Source organism: Siniperca chuatsi, linkage group LG7, assembly GCF_020085105.1.
Source record: "Siniperca chuatsi isolate FFG_IHB_CAS linkage group LG7, ASM2008510v1, whole genome shotgun sequence".
Classification (NCBI taxonomy): Eukaryota; Metazoa; Chordata; class Actinopteri; order Centrarchiformes; family Sinipercidae; genus Siniperca; species Siniperca chuatsi.
In genome coordinates, this window is record NC_058048.1 from 19670260 (window position 1) to 19690469 (window position 20210).

General features: G+C 41.6%; 1 protein-coding gene across 7 annotated transcripts in view; it reads left to right on the top strand.

Moving 5' to 3' along the window:
- ift80 (intraflagellar transport 80 homolog (Chlamydomonas)) overlaps positions 1-17447 on the top strand; it is a 45223-nt gene extending 27776 nt beyond the window's left edge. For all 7 annotated transcript variants that reach the window (XM_044201985.1, XM_044201988.1, XM_044201992.1 and 4 more), the window contains 12 exons: positions 4417-4596; positions 6055-6173; positions 6878-6952; positions 7541-7704; positions 7791-7855; positions 12159-12294; positions 12397-12544; positions 13709-13880; positions 15751-15840; positions 16035-16207; positions 16414-16537; positions 16862-17447. In XM_044201985.1, coding sequence (XP_044057920.1) covers positions 4417-4596; positions 6055-6173; positions 6878-6952; positions 7541-7704; positions 7791-7855; positions 12159-12294; positions 12397-12544; positions 13709-13880; positions 15751-15840; positions 16035-16207; positions 16414-16537; positions 16862-16972 — 1557 coding nt within the window. In that variant the 3' untranslated portion in view covers positions 16973-17447. The remainder of the gene's footprint in view (positions 1-4416; positions 4597-6054; positions 6174-6877; positions 6953-7540; positions 7705-7790; positions 7856-12158; positions 12295-12396; positions 12545-13708; positions 13881-15750; positions 15841-16034; positions 16208-16413; positions 16538-16861) is intronic.
- Positions 17448-20210: the final 2763 nt, after the last annotated feature.

Below are 20210 nucleotides of genomic sequence, written 5' to 3' on the forward strand. Positions count from 1 at the left end.
TTTATACTTTCTTTCTGCCATGAAAAGTTGTCACTAACCAACATTCAACCAATTCAAGCTGAATACAGCCGCTGTTCTATGGAAAGGACAAAACTTTCAACAGCCACCTTTTAAGCTTACAGGGAGTGAGTATTTCATACTAAATAGACGGGTGGAGTATCAGTTTAATTGTGGGGTGATATTTAAAAAAAGGCAAGAAACAACTGAAAAAAGTAACATGGCAGGAGTTAGTTGTACCTATATAGAGAGGAGCACATGGAGAATAAGAGGCAGAGGGTGCCTTTAGTAACAGGTTTGGGTTATAATTTTGGGGGAGATTTTGGGTAAGAGCGTCCTCGCCTTTGAGCTAGCTTTTTTTTTTTTTTTTACGTAACCTTTTCGCAGGCCTCCCCATGTTGGCTGCGGCTGCAGGGCAACAATAGAGAGAAGGGGCAGGCCCACAACACCTGCCAGTCTTAATGGTAAACATATGTCGAGAAATGCAGAGAGAGTGAGGAGGAGGAAGGGAAGAGGGAGAGGGCGAGCACACTCCTTAAAAGAGGCTCTAAAGAGGCAGTGCGTTCGTAGACTGGCTGTGTTTTTTGAGTTCGTGCATGCATATGTGTGTGCAAATGTGCCGTTCTCTGCGGAACTGTCAGCACGTCTGTGTGGGCCTATGGTAGGTTGCATGCTGCAGGCCAGGGTCTGTGGATCATCACTTAGGTCCTGCCCTGAAACAAAAAGAGATCTAGATAGTAGCACCGCCAGCCAGATATGATGAAGGATGGTAGAGCAGCGTTATCAAGTTATTCTGTGTGGTACTACATCACCCCACAGGGTCATTTTACCAGTTCAGCACTCCCGGGTTTGTCACCTACATGCAACTAACGTCTGTGCGTACGAGTCACATTAACACACACATGTCAACACACACAGGATGCATGTGTGGGTGTTTTGCTTGGTGCTCAAAGTGATCATCACAAGTGTTAAGACTACCAGCCTTGGTCTCCTGCCATGTCTTTGACACAAGTACATGTGTGGGCGGTTGTGTTTCTGTCTGCATGTGTACCTAGACTTACATGCACAGCCATGCATTGCTGCTATATGTACATACATAGTCTGTGTGTATAAGCTCATTGTAAGTTTGAGGGGGCCTCACCCTCTCTCCCCCAGAGCTCAGCTGAGAACTACACGTCATGTCTGCCACCTTCTCTCTGGCCACAAAGCTGCCCATTATGGACAGACAGGGTTCAGTGACCAGAGAGTGGACTCAAGCTAGATGAAGGCCCAGACCCACCTTCCACATCTCACTTGCCCCTCCTAAAGTTTCATTTTGGCCTTTATACACTTTTTCTGCATGTCTGCTCTTTCTTCTTGCTGTAAATAGTAGAGTTCTCAGTATCTAGTAGAGTTCCACCCCTTTTTGGCTGCAATAACACCAGTTGCCAAATCTGCTGCCACTGACTGGTTCACCTCCCCCTGCTGCTCTCTCCTCTCACCTCCCTGTCTCCTCCGTCTCTCCTTTCCTCATAATAGTCCTCACATCCTTTTTAAAATCTGAAAACACCAGTCTGGCTTTGTAGTGTGAAAAAGAAAGAAATAGCATTTCCAGAATGATGGCATATGTCTGCTCAGACACTGTCAGATACTGTGTAGCAGGAATGTGCTCATTATAGATGTCGATCACACAATACAGGTTTTGTCATTGATCTCTATTCATGTGTATGTTGACAATATTGCTACTATAAAATAGTTATTGGATCAACGGACAGTGGCTACACTGAAAATAATTAATTATCGAGAGTTAGCTGTGAAAAAACAGGTTCAACCTGCTGAGACCAAGCAATGTAACTAGACTGTGTCCTTTGTTGTTTACCAACTATAACAGAGGACACAGAGGAAGGCGAGATTTAGCTTTTCTTCTATTGTCTTGTTGTATCCACCTTAGTGTGGACATGCCCTAAGTCAGTTGGTCTTAACTTCTCCTGTTGTCCTTTTCTGTTGAGGAACTTCCTGATAAAGTTTTTCTCCTGACCAGTTTCTTGTTAGGCAGACAGCTGTCAGAACATCTAAACTCTTCACCAGTAAGGAGAGATGGAATAAATGAAAGAAAGGTAGAACTCAGAGGGAGAGTTGTAGAGATTTTGTGTCTGAATTCTGCTCTTTCGTGTCCCAAGTTTCTACTCTGCTGGCCCAGTCCGTCCATCTCAGGAGTGCTACAGGAATCCCCTTGTGTCCCATAGTCAGACACTGGCTGACAACTCTGACAAGCCTGTGGATTTTCACCTCTTTTACGCACATGCACACACACCTTCAAAACAGACATTGGACACTCACAAGAGGGGGGGAAAAAAGTGAACTCACATTTATTTCTCCCTGTCTACATGCACATTAATTACTCTGATCTGTTATCTTATTTTCTTCCATTCTCACAATTACTGCATTTACACTTTCTTTCTCTCATCTATATTTTCTCTCACATACACAAACGACATACACACAGACACATATGCGCACAAGTACTGCACACACGTAAAGACAATCCCCCTGTCTCACACACACACACACACACACATACACACACACACACACACACACAGACATTCGCACTTGCTGGCTTGCCGGCTGGCTCTAGAAGGAGTCAAATGGCTCAATGTGTTAAAAGCATTAGGTAAGCATGGATCCAGCAATGCTCCTCGTGCAGATATCATATGTCCTGCTTCATTACAGTCTGGTGTATACATTCGGCTGCATCTCTGACCCTCCGTCTATCCATCCCTCCCCTTTCCTTTCCCCCTGGGGTGCTTTAACATGGAGCGGGCCATCTCAAGATGTTAGCTGAAGAATAGATGAGATCTCTCATTATTGTAAACGCTGGCCCAGGCTGCCTGGCTATGGAACAGCACATGGATAGACTCAGGTTTGGAAAAGAGCAAAACAAATATGTGTATATATATCTATATATATAGATATATATAAGACTCATCCCTGTTACAGGATTTATAAGTAAGGAAGCTAGGAGTTGCAGAAATCAAAGGGAGAAGGGAGGCGAAAGCAATTAATTTAACTTTAACAAACTGTTTCTTGTCGACATGGCTATACAGGTCTTACTTTTTCCAGCAACTATTTTGGGTCCTGATATGACATTAACTGCTGGGAGGATGCTGACCAAAACCAGCTGAGCGGTGTGTGTATGAGGCATACACATAGGCAGGGGGAGTGATCCAAGCAGCAGGCCTGTAACCTGTAGCCTGCCGACTGTTACCTCACGCCACACCTCACATCCCGCAGCTGCATGTGTATGAGGCAGCGAACACACTGAGGCCTTTTCTCCAAACTTCACCGCAGCACTTGGCCTGCTGCACCACACTTGTCTCTCCATCGCAGGCAACGCTAAACTAACATTAACACTTTTCATCCATCATAAGCAGTTTACAGTGTGAATGTATGTATTTGTGTGAAAGATCACAGCTGAGAAACCCCAAGCACAATTCAGATCAGCCAACCACTTGCGCCCAAAGTAAGAGGGAGGTCAGGGAGGGCCGGGGGAGGATGAGGAAGGCTGACGGTGGTTGTGGAAGGGGGTATTTTGTGAGAAAGTCAGCAGAAGTTATAACAGAAAGATTCCAGGTGTGCCCAGCGGACAACAACAAATGACATTTGGAGGAGATAGAAACGTATTTAGTGTACCTTACTCTTAATCTAGCTACTGCCTGGCCTTATGAGTGATCGTCCTGGAAAATGATAAATTGGAAAACTTTTAACTGCTGGTGGATCCAGACTTTCTCAACTGATTTGTGTTGAATCAAAACACAAGAACGTTTTTTGGAGGTTTTTCGAGATACTCCCCAGAAGAGTTGAGGGACAGGAGTGTGGAAAGGCAGTAGTAGGAGAAGAAAAAGCACTGGAAACAGAGAAAAAATAAAGGGATTACATAGAGAAAAGGGATACCTCAGGGAAACAGGGAAATATGAGAGAGGTGTTCTTGTCTTACATGCTGTAAAGGGCCACATATCTCTCAGTTTTGTCTTTTGCCATCACTGACAGTCATCAACATTGCAGAGTCTGGCTGACTCTCCCTTTTCCTCCCTGTACCCCTGCCCCCCGTGTATGTAATAGATGAGGATAGCAGAGTGAATGTTTACGAGCGCGAGTGCTGGACTTGGCAGGGCCGAGCGCTACTTCAGTGTCTCACAGTTCATCACAGCTCAATGACTGACTGACTGGGCCCCTGACTTTCTAGCAGGGTTTACATTATGTACACACACACACACACTCACTCATACACAACTCTTAACTCTCACCGCTTTTCTTCTCTAAACTTCTCATTGTTTTTAGATCCTAAGCTGCACCCCAGGTAATTGTTTAAGATTGTAGATAAATATCTGTAGCCATTAACCATATTCTTCTCTCTCTCCCCGTACCCCCTACCATCAGTGGTCCTATGCATTGGAGAAGCCCAACACAGGCAGTGTGTTCAGCTTGGCCTGGTCTGCAGACGGCACCCAGCTGGCTGGGGCCGGCGGCAATGGGCATGTCATCTTTGCCCATGTGGTGGAGCAGCATTGGGAGTGGAAGAACTTTGTGATCACCCTTACCAAGAGGAGAACCATGCAGGTAGAACGAGAGCCACACACACATCCCCATTTATGTTTCTGCACCTTTTCAGTCTTAAAGAAAGCCAATTTAGTCTTGTCTACGGACTCAGTGACTCATGTCATTGTTAAGTTTGAGTTTATTTGATGAAACAAAATAAGTGATAGATGATTGTTCTAATACAAAGCCATTACATTTTTAGTAAATCTCACCTAAACACATGGCACAGTTACATGCATATGCAAAAGAATCGTGCTGGAAGCCCATCTTGATTCCTGGTCCATTAAAATGGTTATGGTTTTACACATTAAATGTGTCTTTAAGTGTTTTCAAACAAAGATAAATCAGCGTGTCTTTGAGGGAAAATGATAGATTTTCACAAGGCAAACATTAACAGAGCCAAGCTCAGTTATGTCAGCATAACTAGAGAAATGAAAAGTACTGCAATGCCATAGGCAGACTGTAAAGAGGTGAGTGAATATGCTATGTAGAGAAGCAAATGCTTCCCAGGCCTTGACTAGTTATGGCCATATATTAAAGTAAGACCCTCCCAGTATACCAGTGTGCAGCCCTGCAATGACAATGACCAGCCTGTCTAGCTGCCTCTCTCGCTCCACCATTCTCTACTGTTTAAACTCATACTAACCACAAGGTAGCGTTTACATGCGGTTAACACACCCAAATGTACATATACACACACACTTGTATACTTTCAGACACGGATACACACGCACACCTACAGAAACAAGGTCACGCACATGCATGTGTGCCAACACACTCATTTGCAATAGACATCTTTACAAAGTACAGTTTGTGTAAACCAAACAAAGTCGGGTCATCAGCCATTTATTTTCAGCCTTGCAGGCGCTTTTTTGTCTCCCTCCTCCCCCTCTCCTCCTCGCAGTCCTTTTTAAAAGTGCACATCTGCCAGTGGTTTGTGAATCAGCCAGCTAAATTTACCACCTTGCGGTCAAATGTTTTTTATTCTTGGTTGTGTTGCATGTAAATTTGGCTTGCTGGAGGGAGCAGAGGAGGAAGATTTGTAAAGCTGTAAAAATAACCCCACCTTTCACCTGGTGCTGGAAAAGGCCTTTTCATTCATTCACAGAGAGAGCTGGAGGGAAGTATTTATCTATGCAGGTGAAAAAATGAGTACCAGTCACTGCACGCACACACTTAAAACAGTAAAAACTGCTTTCGCTGACCGCAGTTGCCCTACGTATACTTAGACATACTGTAGACTGTTTCCTGTGTATATTAAGAATAAATACACTCCAATGTGTACGTGACTCTGTTCAACCCTCTGTTAGTGAAGCCACTGTCTCCCCTTTGTTGTTTGCATGTTTAAATGTGAAGTGTTTGCTCAGTAGTACAAAGTTTTTGCCTTTTCAGACATTTCTGAGAACTTTATTCATTCATTCTCTTGTTTTTTTCACTTAACTCATCTCCCCTCCCTCTCCTTTCCTTCTTTTTTCTCAGGTGAGGAATGTGATGAACGATGCAGTGGACATATTGGAGTTTAGAGATCGAGTCATCAAAGCCTCTCTGGCATACAGTCACCTAGTGGTCACCACTTCCCTCCAGTGCTATGTCTACAAGTAAGTAGCCCACTCCTCCTTCGCTTGTCTCCTCTGGTCCTCTCATCCCGTATTCACACTGAACTTAAAATTCTCATTTTAGGATTTCAGAATTTCCCTGCAACACATGGTCATCTTTTACATTTTTTGACCAAATCCTGAGGGTAATCTTCAGATCCAACTGAAATATATATTTCCATGCTGTGTAGCTTGCTAAGCCTCCAAAGTTTGCACCTAAAATATTGTCAAAGAATGAAAAGAAAACACACACAAAATAAGGAGTCCTGGTGAAAGGAAAACAACTGCATCTTACTAAGATGTTGACTCTTGCTAGACTAATGTTCAGACTGCTGTGTATGTTGTGAATATGGTAGGTTAATTTGAGGTGTAATTTTTACTTTTACACATCATGGACATGGCAGGATTAAGAACACAGTCAGCCTATGCACTTGTTACAAATTGCAGGAGGACTGTGTCCCAGCGTATTTGTTTTTTTCCTACTGTATTTGTGTAATGATTGTTTGTGTCAGTCCTTTGTCTATCGCTGCACTCTTCATGCTCTGTCTCTCCTTTCATTTATATTTCCTTTATTTTGTTGTCTTTCATAACTCTTTGCCTTTCTGTTCTTGGTCTTGTTTCTGTGACCTTCTCACCTCTGCACTTAATGTCAGATGTAGTTTTCACAAATTTTGCTGTGTGTGTTTTGTGATGTTTATTTGTGCCAGCTCAAGAAACTGGAATACTCCCCTCATCTTTGACCTGAAGGAGGGAACAGTGAGCCTCATCCTGCAAGCGGAGAAGTGAGTCTCTCTATTCCAAGAGTAGTGCAACAAGAGAGAGAACACGCTGCTGGATCGTCTATCAGCTTCTCTAATGCTTCATTACTCCGCACTGACCACTCATCAAACAGCCAACCAAGCACGCACACACACACACACACACACACACACATACGGAGCTGTGCTCTAGATTAGCCAGCCCTGTCATACAATAAGACTGAGAGTGAAACCACTGGGGGAAATTAGATTAATATGGAGTAGCTCTTGTGCAATACTCCAGTGCAGTGTCCCTGACACTCAGCATAGAAGCTAAATAGATTAGTGGCCATTCTGAAATCACAGTTGAGTTTGATGAGACTTACTGAGTAAGTCAACACTGTGTTAAAGCGCATTACATGTTTAAATTACCGGCTTGTGCCAGGTGATTAACTGTTATTGATTCTTCATTCTTTTACTCTTTAACATTTCATCTATCTCATCTCCCTCCTTGCACCCCTTCTTCCATCTCCATGCTACCCCATTCACCCACATAAAAATCATATATATATACTCTAGACAATACACTTATCCCGCTCTCATCCACTGTACCCTCTTGTCTCCCCCACCCAGACATTTTCTGCTAGTGGATGGAGCAGGGTTGTATACGTTCTCCTATGAGGGTCGATTGATATCCTCCCCTAAGTTCCCTGGTATGAGAGCTGATATCCTAAATGCCCAGGGTGTCTCGCTTAGTAACGACACCATTGCCATCCGAGACAAGAGTGATGAAAAAGGTGAGGGGACCGCTATCACAACTATAATTATATAAATAGGATGGACTGTACTTTTACTATGTTCTCTTTTCCTTTCTCCTCACCAGTCATCCTTCTCTTTGACGCACTGACTGGGAAAGCCCTTGGCGATGGGAAGCCATTGACTCACAAGGTGGGTAATCCTTTACCCTTATATTGGCCTTATGCGTTTCAGCAACAAGGAAATGCTCCAACCCCGTTGTTTTGTCTAACTTCCTGTCTACACCAGAAGTGGGAATGTGTTGCTTGGGGATATTGACATCTGCTGCTTGTGATTACCTTGCACCTACATTTTAGCAAATATCTGACCAGTTTTATAATATAACATACAGCGTGAAGTGCTGAAATTAGAAACTTTCTTCTACAGTAGTCTGACAAACATTGACCACTGTTTACATAGTGGAGCTAATTAGATCACTTCCCCTGCACATTGGTGGGATGAGCTGTTCATGTTACTGTTTTAATAGTCATGATGACTGGCCAGAATGCGTTAGTATTTTGTTTTATTATGCGTTTATAACAATATCATATCAAAACAGAAGCTGTCTGTGTGGCCGTTCAAGACGAGTGTTAATACAATATTTCTTCATCCAAAACACAGAGTGCACATTGGACACTCATTTGGTTACATTATTACACACAAGCCAGTTATCTATGACATGGACTCAGATAACTCATGGATATTTCATAGTTGGATGAAAAGATATGTTTTAATGCATGTTTATAAATTAGATTCCAGACCAACAAAGCAAAAATCATCTGGTTGAGTGATTGTTTGTGAAAAATGTAAATAGTGTTAATAACTTAATAACCTGCATCATCGAACTGATAACTTAGCATTAGATACTTTTCAACATAGATACTACAACACACAGTAAGCTAGTTGAGCTAGTTCTAAGGTAGTTAATTCCGAACCTATTTTAATCCGATATCTGCGGTGGATGTGGTGGTGTCAGGCCATATGATGTCCTCAAAAATTTGCATATGTTATCCCCACCTTGCGGAAATGTATAGTAGGCTGTGTGAACCAATCAGGACCATGACTTTTTATTTGTATTTACTATAGCTGGCAATAGCAACCAGAAGTTTAGAGACAAAACTGGAACTGGGACCCCATAAGGTCAATAGAATAGTGAAGTTGCGAGTTGCTAGTTCTGGAAGTATTTTTTTGATTCTGTAAATTTTCATTTTGTTGTACTGTTACTAATAATATCAATGATCAACTCAGGACAGAAACACAAGAATCTTTCAGAGAATTAACCAGTGTAACTACAAGATTATGTTATCTAGGGCTATTTTTGGTATTATTTGTGTAGTATATAAAATGTTAAATATAATGACAAATTCCCATCTGAAATTACTAGAGCTTGTAACATCTTAAAGGCCCTACACACCCGCAGTCACACACATAAGTGTTTTCACATTTGCCTGATTAGACCGCTTCTCAGGACTTCTTGGGTATGTACAGATTGAGCTTGATTGACATCTCTCTCACTCTCCTCTGTGTTGCTACACCTGTAAGGGTTGAACACTATGGAAGCAAATAAGGGTCATTAATATTTTGACCTTGTGAAATGATGTTGACTAATAATTTCACAACCTGGAGTTGTATATCACCTTTTGTGTGCATGTGGGGGGGAAAATTGCATGCATGTATCTCAATGTGTGAATTTGTAAAAAATAAAAAAATCTCACAAATTCAAGTTTATGAATATGTAAAAAAAAAAAAACTTTTTGTAGCTGTAGAAATATTTTGTCTATGTGTAATTAGATTTTTTTTCAGGAATATTTTCAGCAGTGAGGTTTCACAAAGTTTGAGAGATGGGCACACAAATTTTCTATATATGTATGTAACTGAATCTAGAAGTTACTAGCTACGAGTTACAAGCACAAATTTTGCCCCTGTTTTTACACATGAGCTGACTAGCTAATCAGCACGTTGCCCACTGACTAGCCAATCACTATGTTGCCCACTGACCATCCAATGAGAGGAAGTCAAACTGTCCAATCAGGGGGCAAAAGGTTTTAGAACGTTCTGGTTACTGACCGCTATGCTAGCTTTGCCAGCTGGCCAGTCCGCCAGTCATGCTCACAGACCCCGCTGTGAGCTTTTGCTTCGGCTTTTCACATTAACTTAGTTCCAGTAGATGCAACAAGTGGGAACAAAAACGTGAGCTGCCTTGGCTGAGTCGCTCACTCAGCAAGTCAGTTTAGTCTCTCCCAGCTTCAGCCAGCTCACAGCAGGTCTGTGAGTGTCACTGGCTGGCTGGCTCGCTATCGACTGCCGCAGGTGCTTGCTTGCTGTCGCGCCAGTTTGGGGAGCTTCTCTCTGCTGTTTTGGTGCGGGAGAGACTTGAATCACTGTCAAAACACCCCACAAGAGAACAAGGCAGATAACCACAGGTTAATTTTATAAATTTTATAATGGACATTTGTGTTATTGTTGTGATATTTAAACCATCGGTCATCCCCTGACAGGTACCTGGTCCAGGCCCGGAGCTAGGTCGGGTGGTCAGTGTGTTTACCAGGGAAATTGTTAACTCATAGTCCTTCAAAATTAACGTTTGCCATTACCCAACAACACTCCAAACAGTAAATTCATTGTATTTGCTGCCCCATGTTGCTATTTTCAAAGCTAGCGTAGTGGTCAGTAACCAGAATGCGCTAGAACCTTTTGCCCCTGATTGGACAGTTTGACTTCCTTTGATTGGATGGTCAGTGGACAACGTGCTGATTGGCTAGTCAGATAAGGAGTAAAAACAGGGTCAGAATTTGTGCTTGTAACTTCAGTGTCACATACACATATAGAACATTTGTGTGCCCATCTCTCAGACTTGTGAAACCACACTGTTGAAAATATTCCTGCACAAAACCTTTCACACATGCACTAAATATGTCTACAGCTACAAAACTTTATTACACATTCACACAAAAGGTGATATACAACTACACGCTGTGAAATTATTTGTGAACATCATTTCACAAGCTCAAAATATTCATGACCCTTATTTGCTACCATAGAACACCCTACACCTTTATCATTCCTACTAGTTCATGAGATTTGCTGATCTTAAACTAAACACCTCTCGCAAACATCAATTGTCCAGTCATAGCTTAGTAATGTTAACAACCTTATTTCAGCATGCCAAAGCCATGTTCATGGGGCAGTAGTAAGTGTGTGGTTATACTAGAAAATTAGCACAGTAAAATTTGTGTGTCCTTGCAAAATAGGTGGTGCTGGAAGCTTGGTAACATAGTGACCCCATGTTGTGGGTTCGTGCGACATAGCTAATGTGGTAGCTTCTTTTAATTTAGACTCTGTGATTCTCCCTGTTCCCTCAAAGGTCAGCACTGTCACTACAGTTTGCAATTGGTCAACAGTGTGAATTTGTGTCAAAGTTGAACTCTACTCAAAAGCACCGTGCAAATTTACTTCACCTCTGCTAGTGATTCCACTGATCATGCTGATTCCACTGAAATGAATTGATTTCACAATTTTGCTGTTAATGCTGGTGTGACCAGACCCTTAAAGTGATACTTAGTGTCTGAAGAGTTTGGAGGGTGTTTTATTTTTTTAGTTAAGCAAATTGTTTTAAAATGCTAACAATAAGGCCTACATCTCAGCTTTGTGTGTTTTTTCCAAGTATGTTTTGTTATAGAAAGCATCCAAACGGTGCTACGTTGATAGCATTTTCCCCTAAATATTGTACTATAATACTTACTATAATAAGACACAGCCTGCACTATAAGATTAATGTTGCTCCTTATATTGCATGTCTTGAATCAATTGGTGTGGATGCTGACTTTTTGCCTAAAACTTTAAACATTAGCTAAAGGTAGTGACCAATGTTTTGTCCTAATGATTCAGCAGGCTGTGTTTCATCTAAATAGACCTAGTTGAGGGGAAGTCTTTTCAGAGTTAGTGTCTGTGCTAAAAAATATACTAACTCATATCCAGAAGGGGGAGAGACAATAAAGACACAGAAAGAGAATGGGGGAAGGGCTTTGGAGTCAAACTAAGAGGGAAAGAGACAAAAAGAAGGAAAGAATTAGAAGAGAAGGAAAAGAAGTGGAGGTAGCAGTACTTACTGTTTGTCAGCATGGCTTTGTCTGCCAGTACTCCACAGCTCCAAGACACTGCACTGAAGCCAGCTGGCTTTGGACAAAAACACACACACACTCACACACAGGTTCAGACACACATATACCCACTTGATGTCTCTCTATCTCTCTCTCATACACACACACACACACACACACACACACACACACACACACACACACACACACACACACTTGGCAGAAAGGCTGTTGGGTCACGGTACAAACCAGCCCCCTCTTTTCCTTTCTTTTCCTGATCTTTTGTCGTCCCTCCATCATTCACTCCTCTGTTCCCGCTTACCTTTGTGCTTGTGTGTGTCATTATTCATGTGTAGCTGGAGGTGGTGGAGGTAGCTCTGGACCAGTGTGGCCCATCCACTGAAAGGAAGATTGCCCTGGTAGACAAGAACCGTGACCTTTACTTGACCTCTGTGCGTCATCTTGGGCGAGAACCCAAAATCTGCAAAATTGGTGAGACAGGGAGGAACTTACTTGGCAAGATGTGCACTGACTCACACAAGTGTAGCTAACATTGGATGAACATGACTGTTGTATGTGTGCTCTGTCCTGTAGGTAGCATGGTTCACAGTATGGCATGGAATGATGCTGCTAACATCCTGTGTGGAGTCCAAGACAACCAGTTAACAGTGTGGTACTACCCGAGTGCTGTCTTCACTGACAAGGAATTGCTGCCAAAAACGCTGTGCATAAAGGATGGCAGGTAGACATGTACAGTCCTTTGCTCTCACTTATATACTGGTATTTTAGCATAAACAGCTGATACTGTTCACCAGAGTGGTTATGTTAAAATAAGAAGCTGGCCAAAATTGTCATGGAAGAGAAATTGTATGAAAAGATGTAAAATAAGAGCTAAGAACAGAGATAGAAGCAGCTTTTTTGCACCTTCCAGCTCATTCCCAAAGGTGCAACACATAGCGCTTTAGGCACTCTTATTTGCCAGCAGCTGTCAAACTGTACATTGCCTCCTGCCCAAAAGTCCTCAGCTTCAGCCAGTACAGGAGGTGCTAAGGCAGAGTGCCTGCACTGTCTATATTATCCTGGACTACTTTTGCATGTCTCTGCTGCACTAATCTGAACATTTGGTTCAGATTTTGTTTTTGATTTGTGCTCATATTTTACCTACATACTGTATATTTCCTTATTTTTTGCTTCTCTCCAAGGTTGATGGCTTGCTGCTGTTAATTTTTTACACTTCTTATTCTGAATCATACTTTTTCAGACATCATACATTTGCTCTTAATAGGATAAAGTTTTACACTTGTAGGTTACTTAGGTTAACACAACCTCGATTTGTATTGCTATTTTTCAGTTTTTGTTGATGTCGCTTTTACTATTTAGGTGCTCCAATAACCCAGATTTTATCATGGGAGTTTCTTTTTATGCAATAGAGATGTGTGGGGAACACCACATACCTAGTGTCAAGAGCTAATCAATAAACAAATACAAAGGCACCATTCTTACGAATGCATCTTAGCATTTTAGGATAACTATGATGAAGGCAGGTTGGACCAAGTACAGTGAAAGTTACAAAAGCAGCACTGTCAGTATGTTATTTCATCAATTCAGCAAAATTCTATATGTGGTGGGCTGCCACAAATTACTCTTTGTATTAGATATTCATTATTTTTTTTTTTACATTTTTTACTTGGTGATAACATATTGCACTACCCTATATATGTTATTGAACCGTCAGTCTTCCCACATGAGCATTCATACTTTTTTCACACTCACTATTGATACTTGCAAACAGGCAAACACAGAGTGTTCCTTGCTGGCTTTTCCATGACAACAAAACTGTGAGCATGTGGTTACATGTATTTTGTGTGTACACACACATGTGTCTGTGTATTTGTCCTCTTCAAAGCGAGTTCAGCCGTGCACCCCACATTCTGAGCTATGTTGGCACCAAGGTGACGTTACGCCAAGGAGACGGTTCACTCGTGTACAGCAGTGTACCTCCCTACCCAGCCCTCCTGCACGAATACAGCACCTCTGCACGCTGGGAGGATGCACTGCGCCTCTGCCGCTTTGCCAAGGTAAGATATCTGCATATCACTATTAATGTGTACTAACTGTGCCAGTGAAGAAATTGTCAATTTAAATTTAGCTATACCAACTGTGACATCATTCTTACATCTGGTCTTAGTTGTTTTATTTTGCATTTGTATTTATATAGTTTACCTCAAGATAGTGTGACATATCCTGTAGTCTAGGTCTCTGGCACAGTCCAGGTTCCTGTGGTGTGTGTCACACGCACGCATGCATGTATGTATGAAAGAGAGCGAGACACAGAGTCCGAAATGAGAAGGTAGTAGACAGGTTTATGGGACCAGACCAGCAGGCTTTAATTAGCCTTCAATTAGCCTGGTGACACAATTTACCAGATTTAGCCCCCATAGACCTCACTCATAAATATATACTCCGCTATATGCATGTGTAAACTCTCCACATGCATACACACACACACACACACACACACACACACACACACACACACACTCACGCTGAACGCAGAATTAGACTGTGTCTTTGCTTTGGCGATGATGCAATAACCACAACCCTGGAGAAATGGACAGCTAGTAGCAAGAGGAGGGTTGGACAAAAGGGATGGAGAGAGAGGCACTGGTTTTAAGAGGTTTTTCCTGGACCCCTCCCCCCTCTACTTCTGGTAAGAGTTTAGTGGCAGCGTGGCTTTTCCCAGAATCACAGCTGTTGTGAGTAAGCCCTCACCTGATTGGAGTTGATACATGTAATAGTTTAGAGCCATACACGCAAACAGGCAAACATAACGTGCAGTAGATGACATTTATAATTGAATAATTATCACTGAAATTGTTATAGGTGGTTAAGTTTTTGTATCAAGTTTATGACCTCAGGCAGTGGCTGACAGTGTTATTTGTTGTTTCTGGGAGTGGTTTCCGATTAGAGCTGTTTGCCTTAGTGATGGACAGAGTGGTAACTCCAGTGGGAAGTTTGCTCAACTGTTGGCCAATTGGTGGTTAAGGCTTCATTTTAATGAAGGCAGCTGCACGGAATAAAGTGGTGACACATTTGTTTACATTCATAGATGTTGTGTACTGCAAATGTCTATGTTTGTTTTTGTGTGTGTCATGCATGTTTTCACAATGGCTTGGAGCATGACTACAAAGAGGCCTGCCTGGATATGAGCAGGGTGGGAAGGGGACTGTCACCAGACACCATCATACCCTGTCCCTGTGCACGCACGCACGCACGCACACACACACACACACACACACACACACACACACACACACACCTCTAACTATTTTGAATCTGCCATCCCCATCATGCTTTGTTATATTCTTAATCACTGCTAGTTAGAACTGCCTGCATTTTAAATAAAACGTTTAGGACGAAGTTAAATAAAAGTTACATATGTTCAAATAGTATTTAGAATCCTGCAAAAATAGCTAACTAACTCGAACTCTTGACTTCACTTTCTCCATGACTGTGTGTCACTCACCTGTGCTTCTTACACCGTGTCGACACAGGAGGTGTAGCCTGAGCAGCACGATAGCAGAGCAGCAGTTTCAGTTCTCTGTCTGTGTCTACACAGGATGCGTTCAGGCACAGTACTGAGTGTAGTTTACCTGCATTAAAATGATTAAAATAGAAATGTATCTGTTCCATCAGACTTGCGTGAGACAGACGATCGAAAAACGCAGCTGCAACATTTTCTGTGTTACAATAAGGCACAAGGTCAAGAAATAGTAAATGGTATATACATATGTAAATAGATAAATATATGGCAAAAGTATGTGAAAAAAGAAAAACAAAATAGAAAATGGGAAAGCACGTTCAAAAACTAGTCTTCAAGTCATTGTGTCAGATGGTGAGATATTGTCATTTAAAGATGCTCACTGCCTCTTCTCCCCGTATCTACAGGACCAATCTTTGTGGGCATGTCTTGCTGGTATGGCAATGGCAAACAGGGAGCTGACCACAGCGGAAATGGCCTATGCTGCCATTGGAGAGGTAAGCATTAGCTAATGGCTAATTCAGTCGAACAAAACATTTTTAGCCAGGTCTTCCAACACAAGTACACACACATCATTTAATTCATCAAAACAATGATTTTGACAGAAGTAAGTCAAAGAGACCAATTACAAGGTATCTCATTCACAGTCTCTTTTTTTCTCTCTGCATACCTCTCCCTTCTCTTCTTTCAGTTACCTAGGGTGCAGTACATCAACTTTATAAAGGAGCAGCCATCTAAGGAGTCGTCTTTGGCCCACATGCTGATGTTCAGTGGTCAGGTCCAGGAGGCTGAGGCCACTCTGTTACAAGCTGGTCTCATCTACCAGGCCATACGAGTCAACATTGACCTGTTCAGCTGGGAGAGGTACAACTCAGTGTTTGTGTGAATGTGTGTACGATGGTACAGCAGGAAGCAGAGGGACAGTATAAGTTATTTTGGAGGATGCTTTTTCTCAGCCTTGTAAGGATTATTTTTAGGTGGAGGTCTGAAATTAGGTTTGAGCGAGAAGGTGAAGCATGTTTGTCCATACAAGATGAATGTGTATCAACATCTTGTCATCTTGTGTCCAGGGCACTGGAACTGGCAGTCAAACACAAGACCCATGTAGACACTGTGCTGGCCTATAGGCAGAGGTTCCTGCAGTCATTTGGCAGGAAGGAAACCAATAAGAGATTCCTGCAGTACGCTGAAGGGGTAAGTTAGGACAGCCTGTCTGCTGCACTGCATTAATTGATTTGGGCAGCGATCACACTGGACGCCTTTTTATCAGTGAAGGGTGTCTTTTTCTAATTGTTTCCCACGGGAAACTCTCGCTGCAAAAATGCCTCATTGGGATCAGGATCAGGAGGGGGAAAGCATTAAAACACGCCGCACTTTTCAGGCGTCCAGTGTGATCCCCGCCTTATCACGTAATGTGACCAATTTAGCTGCTTTGCGTTATCAATCCCGTACTGATCAAAGCAAAATGCAGTAGCTTGCCTAATCTCATTTCATCTCGTCTTTCTGTCTCTCTGCCAGGTTGAGGTGGACTGGGAGAAAATCCAGGCGAAGATAGAGATGGAGTTGTCTAAAGAGAGAGAGAAAGCTGCTAATGCCTCTGTGAGGAGCAGCGTGGCCTCACGACGTTAATGTTCAGGAGACCTTTCTCTAAAACATCAGCTTTGCAGAAATTGATTCCCATGTGTTTTTGACTTTTGGTGAATATTAGGTGGTTTGGCTCAGCCTCAGTAATAAAAATAGTTCTGTACTTGAGGTCCAGTGCCCATAGTTCTGTACTTGAGGTCCCAAGTACATTCAAGTTAAAACAAAAGGAACCATTTGGAGATGTGAAGATTTCTGTATTTCTCAGCAGCAACACCAATATGGCCTTCCTGTCATATCAGCTTCTCAGTGACTTCAGTGTGGCAGGTTCAAAGTTGATTATCTTTTTCCATTTGTCTAATTTAGCTTGGTATGCACAAATGTATTGCTTTGTTTTTTGTCAGTGATGTTTGACTTTGTGTTTTTATATGTATAGATATTTTTACATTTTATGTATTCAAAACTTTGCCTTCTGTAAACACTAAAAAGAATGTCAGTTAATAAAATAGATGGAAATGCTGTATATATTCAGCCAAGATATCCTCTTTTACCTTGCTTTCTCTATTTTTCGTATCCCCTCGATGTCTTGATGCTTCACTGGTTTTATACAAAGATCATAGAGTATGTTTGAGATGTTTTTTTAGCTTTGCACATTCACCCAGAAGGTATTTCTGGGTGCGTGTGTGTTTTAGAGACCAATATATCTACAGTATGTGCTTCTCTTTGAGTTATTCTTGTATTTCCTTTTCTGCTGAGGTGTGAAACCAACTGCTTGCCATGCAGCTCCACCCCCTGGTTGGCAGAAGGCCAGTACATCAGTGGACCATTATAGCCTATCCATCTCCTCTAGTGGCCCAGGAGGGATCAATGAGGGAGATCTGTCTCAGGGCTCTCCAAAAAACAACTGCTTGACCATATCACAATGATGTGGACAGATATGGTAGAAAGTGATCGGCATAATCCCTGAAACTGTGAGTGGCCACAGATGCTGAAACATCAGAGAAAACAGTAGATGTAGAAAAATCTATCAATGGGTTCTTTCTCTCTTGGTGTTGCTTTTCTTTTCTCAGCACCCTGCACTTTTAGCCGCTTCTAGCTTAAGTCTCTCTATGACTCACTGTCTTTCTCTTATTTTACTCCCTCCATCCGCTTTCTTTCAAAGACTACTCACTGTGTGCTAAACCATAGTCATCCAGACCAAACACCATTAATCTATGAAGAGACTTATCAGCAAGGAGTCAGGTTTCACATGCATTACCACTGAGAGCGGCCACACACAGTGAAAAATGGAATTGAAATGAATTATGTTTTGTATTCATATTTCCACTTAGACAATTCATACTGTACCCAATCTTAGTAATGTGACTAGGATTCTTTGCATATTGGTAATGAAAAGTAATTAATTGGGCAATTTATTTATTAAACCTATATTGTGTGTTCTTACCCTATTCTGCACTTTACACTAGACATTTTGAGCCTCATCTGTAGATTAAGAATAGAAAAGTCACGTTTAGACTGCCAGTCTTTAGATGTTTTACTCTCCTCCGTAAGTATTTCATATTTTTTAAACTACACAACACACAATATCACATAGATTTTGTGCTTTTATTAAACCACAGCTGAATTCCCGTATTCAATGACTAGCAAGTTCTCATATATTAGATTGATGGAACAATGCAGCTCCCCCAAAAATACACTTACCGGATATAATTTAGAATTTATGAGGATGATAATGCTCATTGATTTGACTTTTATAGTTGATCTGTTCATTGGTCCAGTGAGCAATAGAATGACTGGATCGTGGCGCAGATTCTAATGTTGCTTACAACAAATCCATTTTGTGTGAGTGTGTGTGTACTCTGTAGTCATCCCTATGTTTATTTGTGTGCATGTCTGCTTTTTTCTGTCTGTGTCTCTGTATATGTTTGGGCACATACAGTATATGTTTGGTAATATATGTATTTGAGGAGAAGAAAACCAACTACATCACTGTCCTCTCCCCTACCAGGGGATGTCCCAACTTTCCATTATCTGATTTAAAGTTTCATGCTAGGAACTGCAGAAGACTGTGTATGCCCTCTGCTCCCAAACCCACTGTTTGGGAGCTGGTTCACAATGAACTGCAATGCCTATGAAGGAGAGAGTGAAACGCAACATTCACACATCTTATGGTCGGAGTAGCACTAATACATGGTTTTGTGCATCCTAGGGTCACTCCACCTCATCTACCCATCAGTGGGTTTTAAGCATGGATTTAATGCTTTTAAGTGTAAACTCCACCCACCCACAAATTTCCCTTTGGAAAGGAAAGCCATCAGTGTTCACCATTGGCTCTGCCATCATGGTCTGCTAGTATTGGATTACACAAGCCACTGCAATCACACTCAGACTTTTAGTGTCAGGAGCATTAGAGGAGCTCAAGGTCTCTGATTGTAAAGTCTAGGTTTGCGGATACAGATGCTTTAGCAGCAGCTTCTTCTTCTATGTTTGAATAGCTAAACATTTGACAGAAATTTAAGTTTCACTTATTGTAGTGACTAAGAATGCTTTGATATACTTATTACACTGTCCAAACGAGTATGCATTGGTCTTTCTGATGGCAGATAACCACCCTGGAGCTTCTCAGATAGATCAGTTGAGTTGATTTAATAAGGTGAGAGGGTCAGTGGGTGCTTTAGATCTGCTGATGCACAATTAAAATAACCATTAAAGAAAGGATAGGTAAATAAAGCTGCACAGTTAACAACACTTTCCCATTCAGGGCAGGTAAATAAATTGGTCTATTTGTTTGCCATGGTTAGAGAGATTTGTTTGATGTAATGGAGGTTAGAGCTGAAACGATTAGTTAATTATTCGATTAGTGGATTGACAGAAAATTAATTGGCAGCTATTTTGATAATCTATTCAAGGTTGAGAATTGATTGTTTTAAGTATTTTTTTAAGCAATTTTTTAAGCAAAAATTCAGTAAACTAAACATCATTGTGTTTTGGACTGTTGGTCAGACAAAACAAGCCATTTCAAGACTTCATCTTGGGCTCTGAGAACCTATGATGGACATTTTTCACTATTCTGTGTAATTTTTACAATGATAAGTCAATTAATTGTGATAATAATTGGAAGGTTATTAGATAATGAAAGTACAGCCCTGATGTAGATTCTCTTTGCAATTTACTTCTCTTTTGGCCTTGGACTAATGGTCCAGGTGGAGAGAGAATAAGGCAAGTGTGACTGTTTACCCCGCGCCCAGTTAATGTCAAAGTAAAGTAATGACTAGAGCCTTTTCAG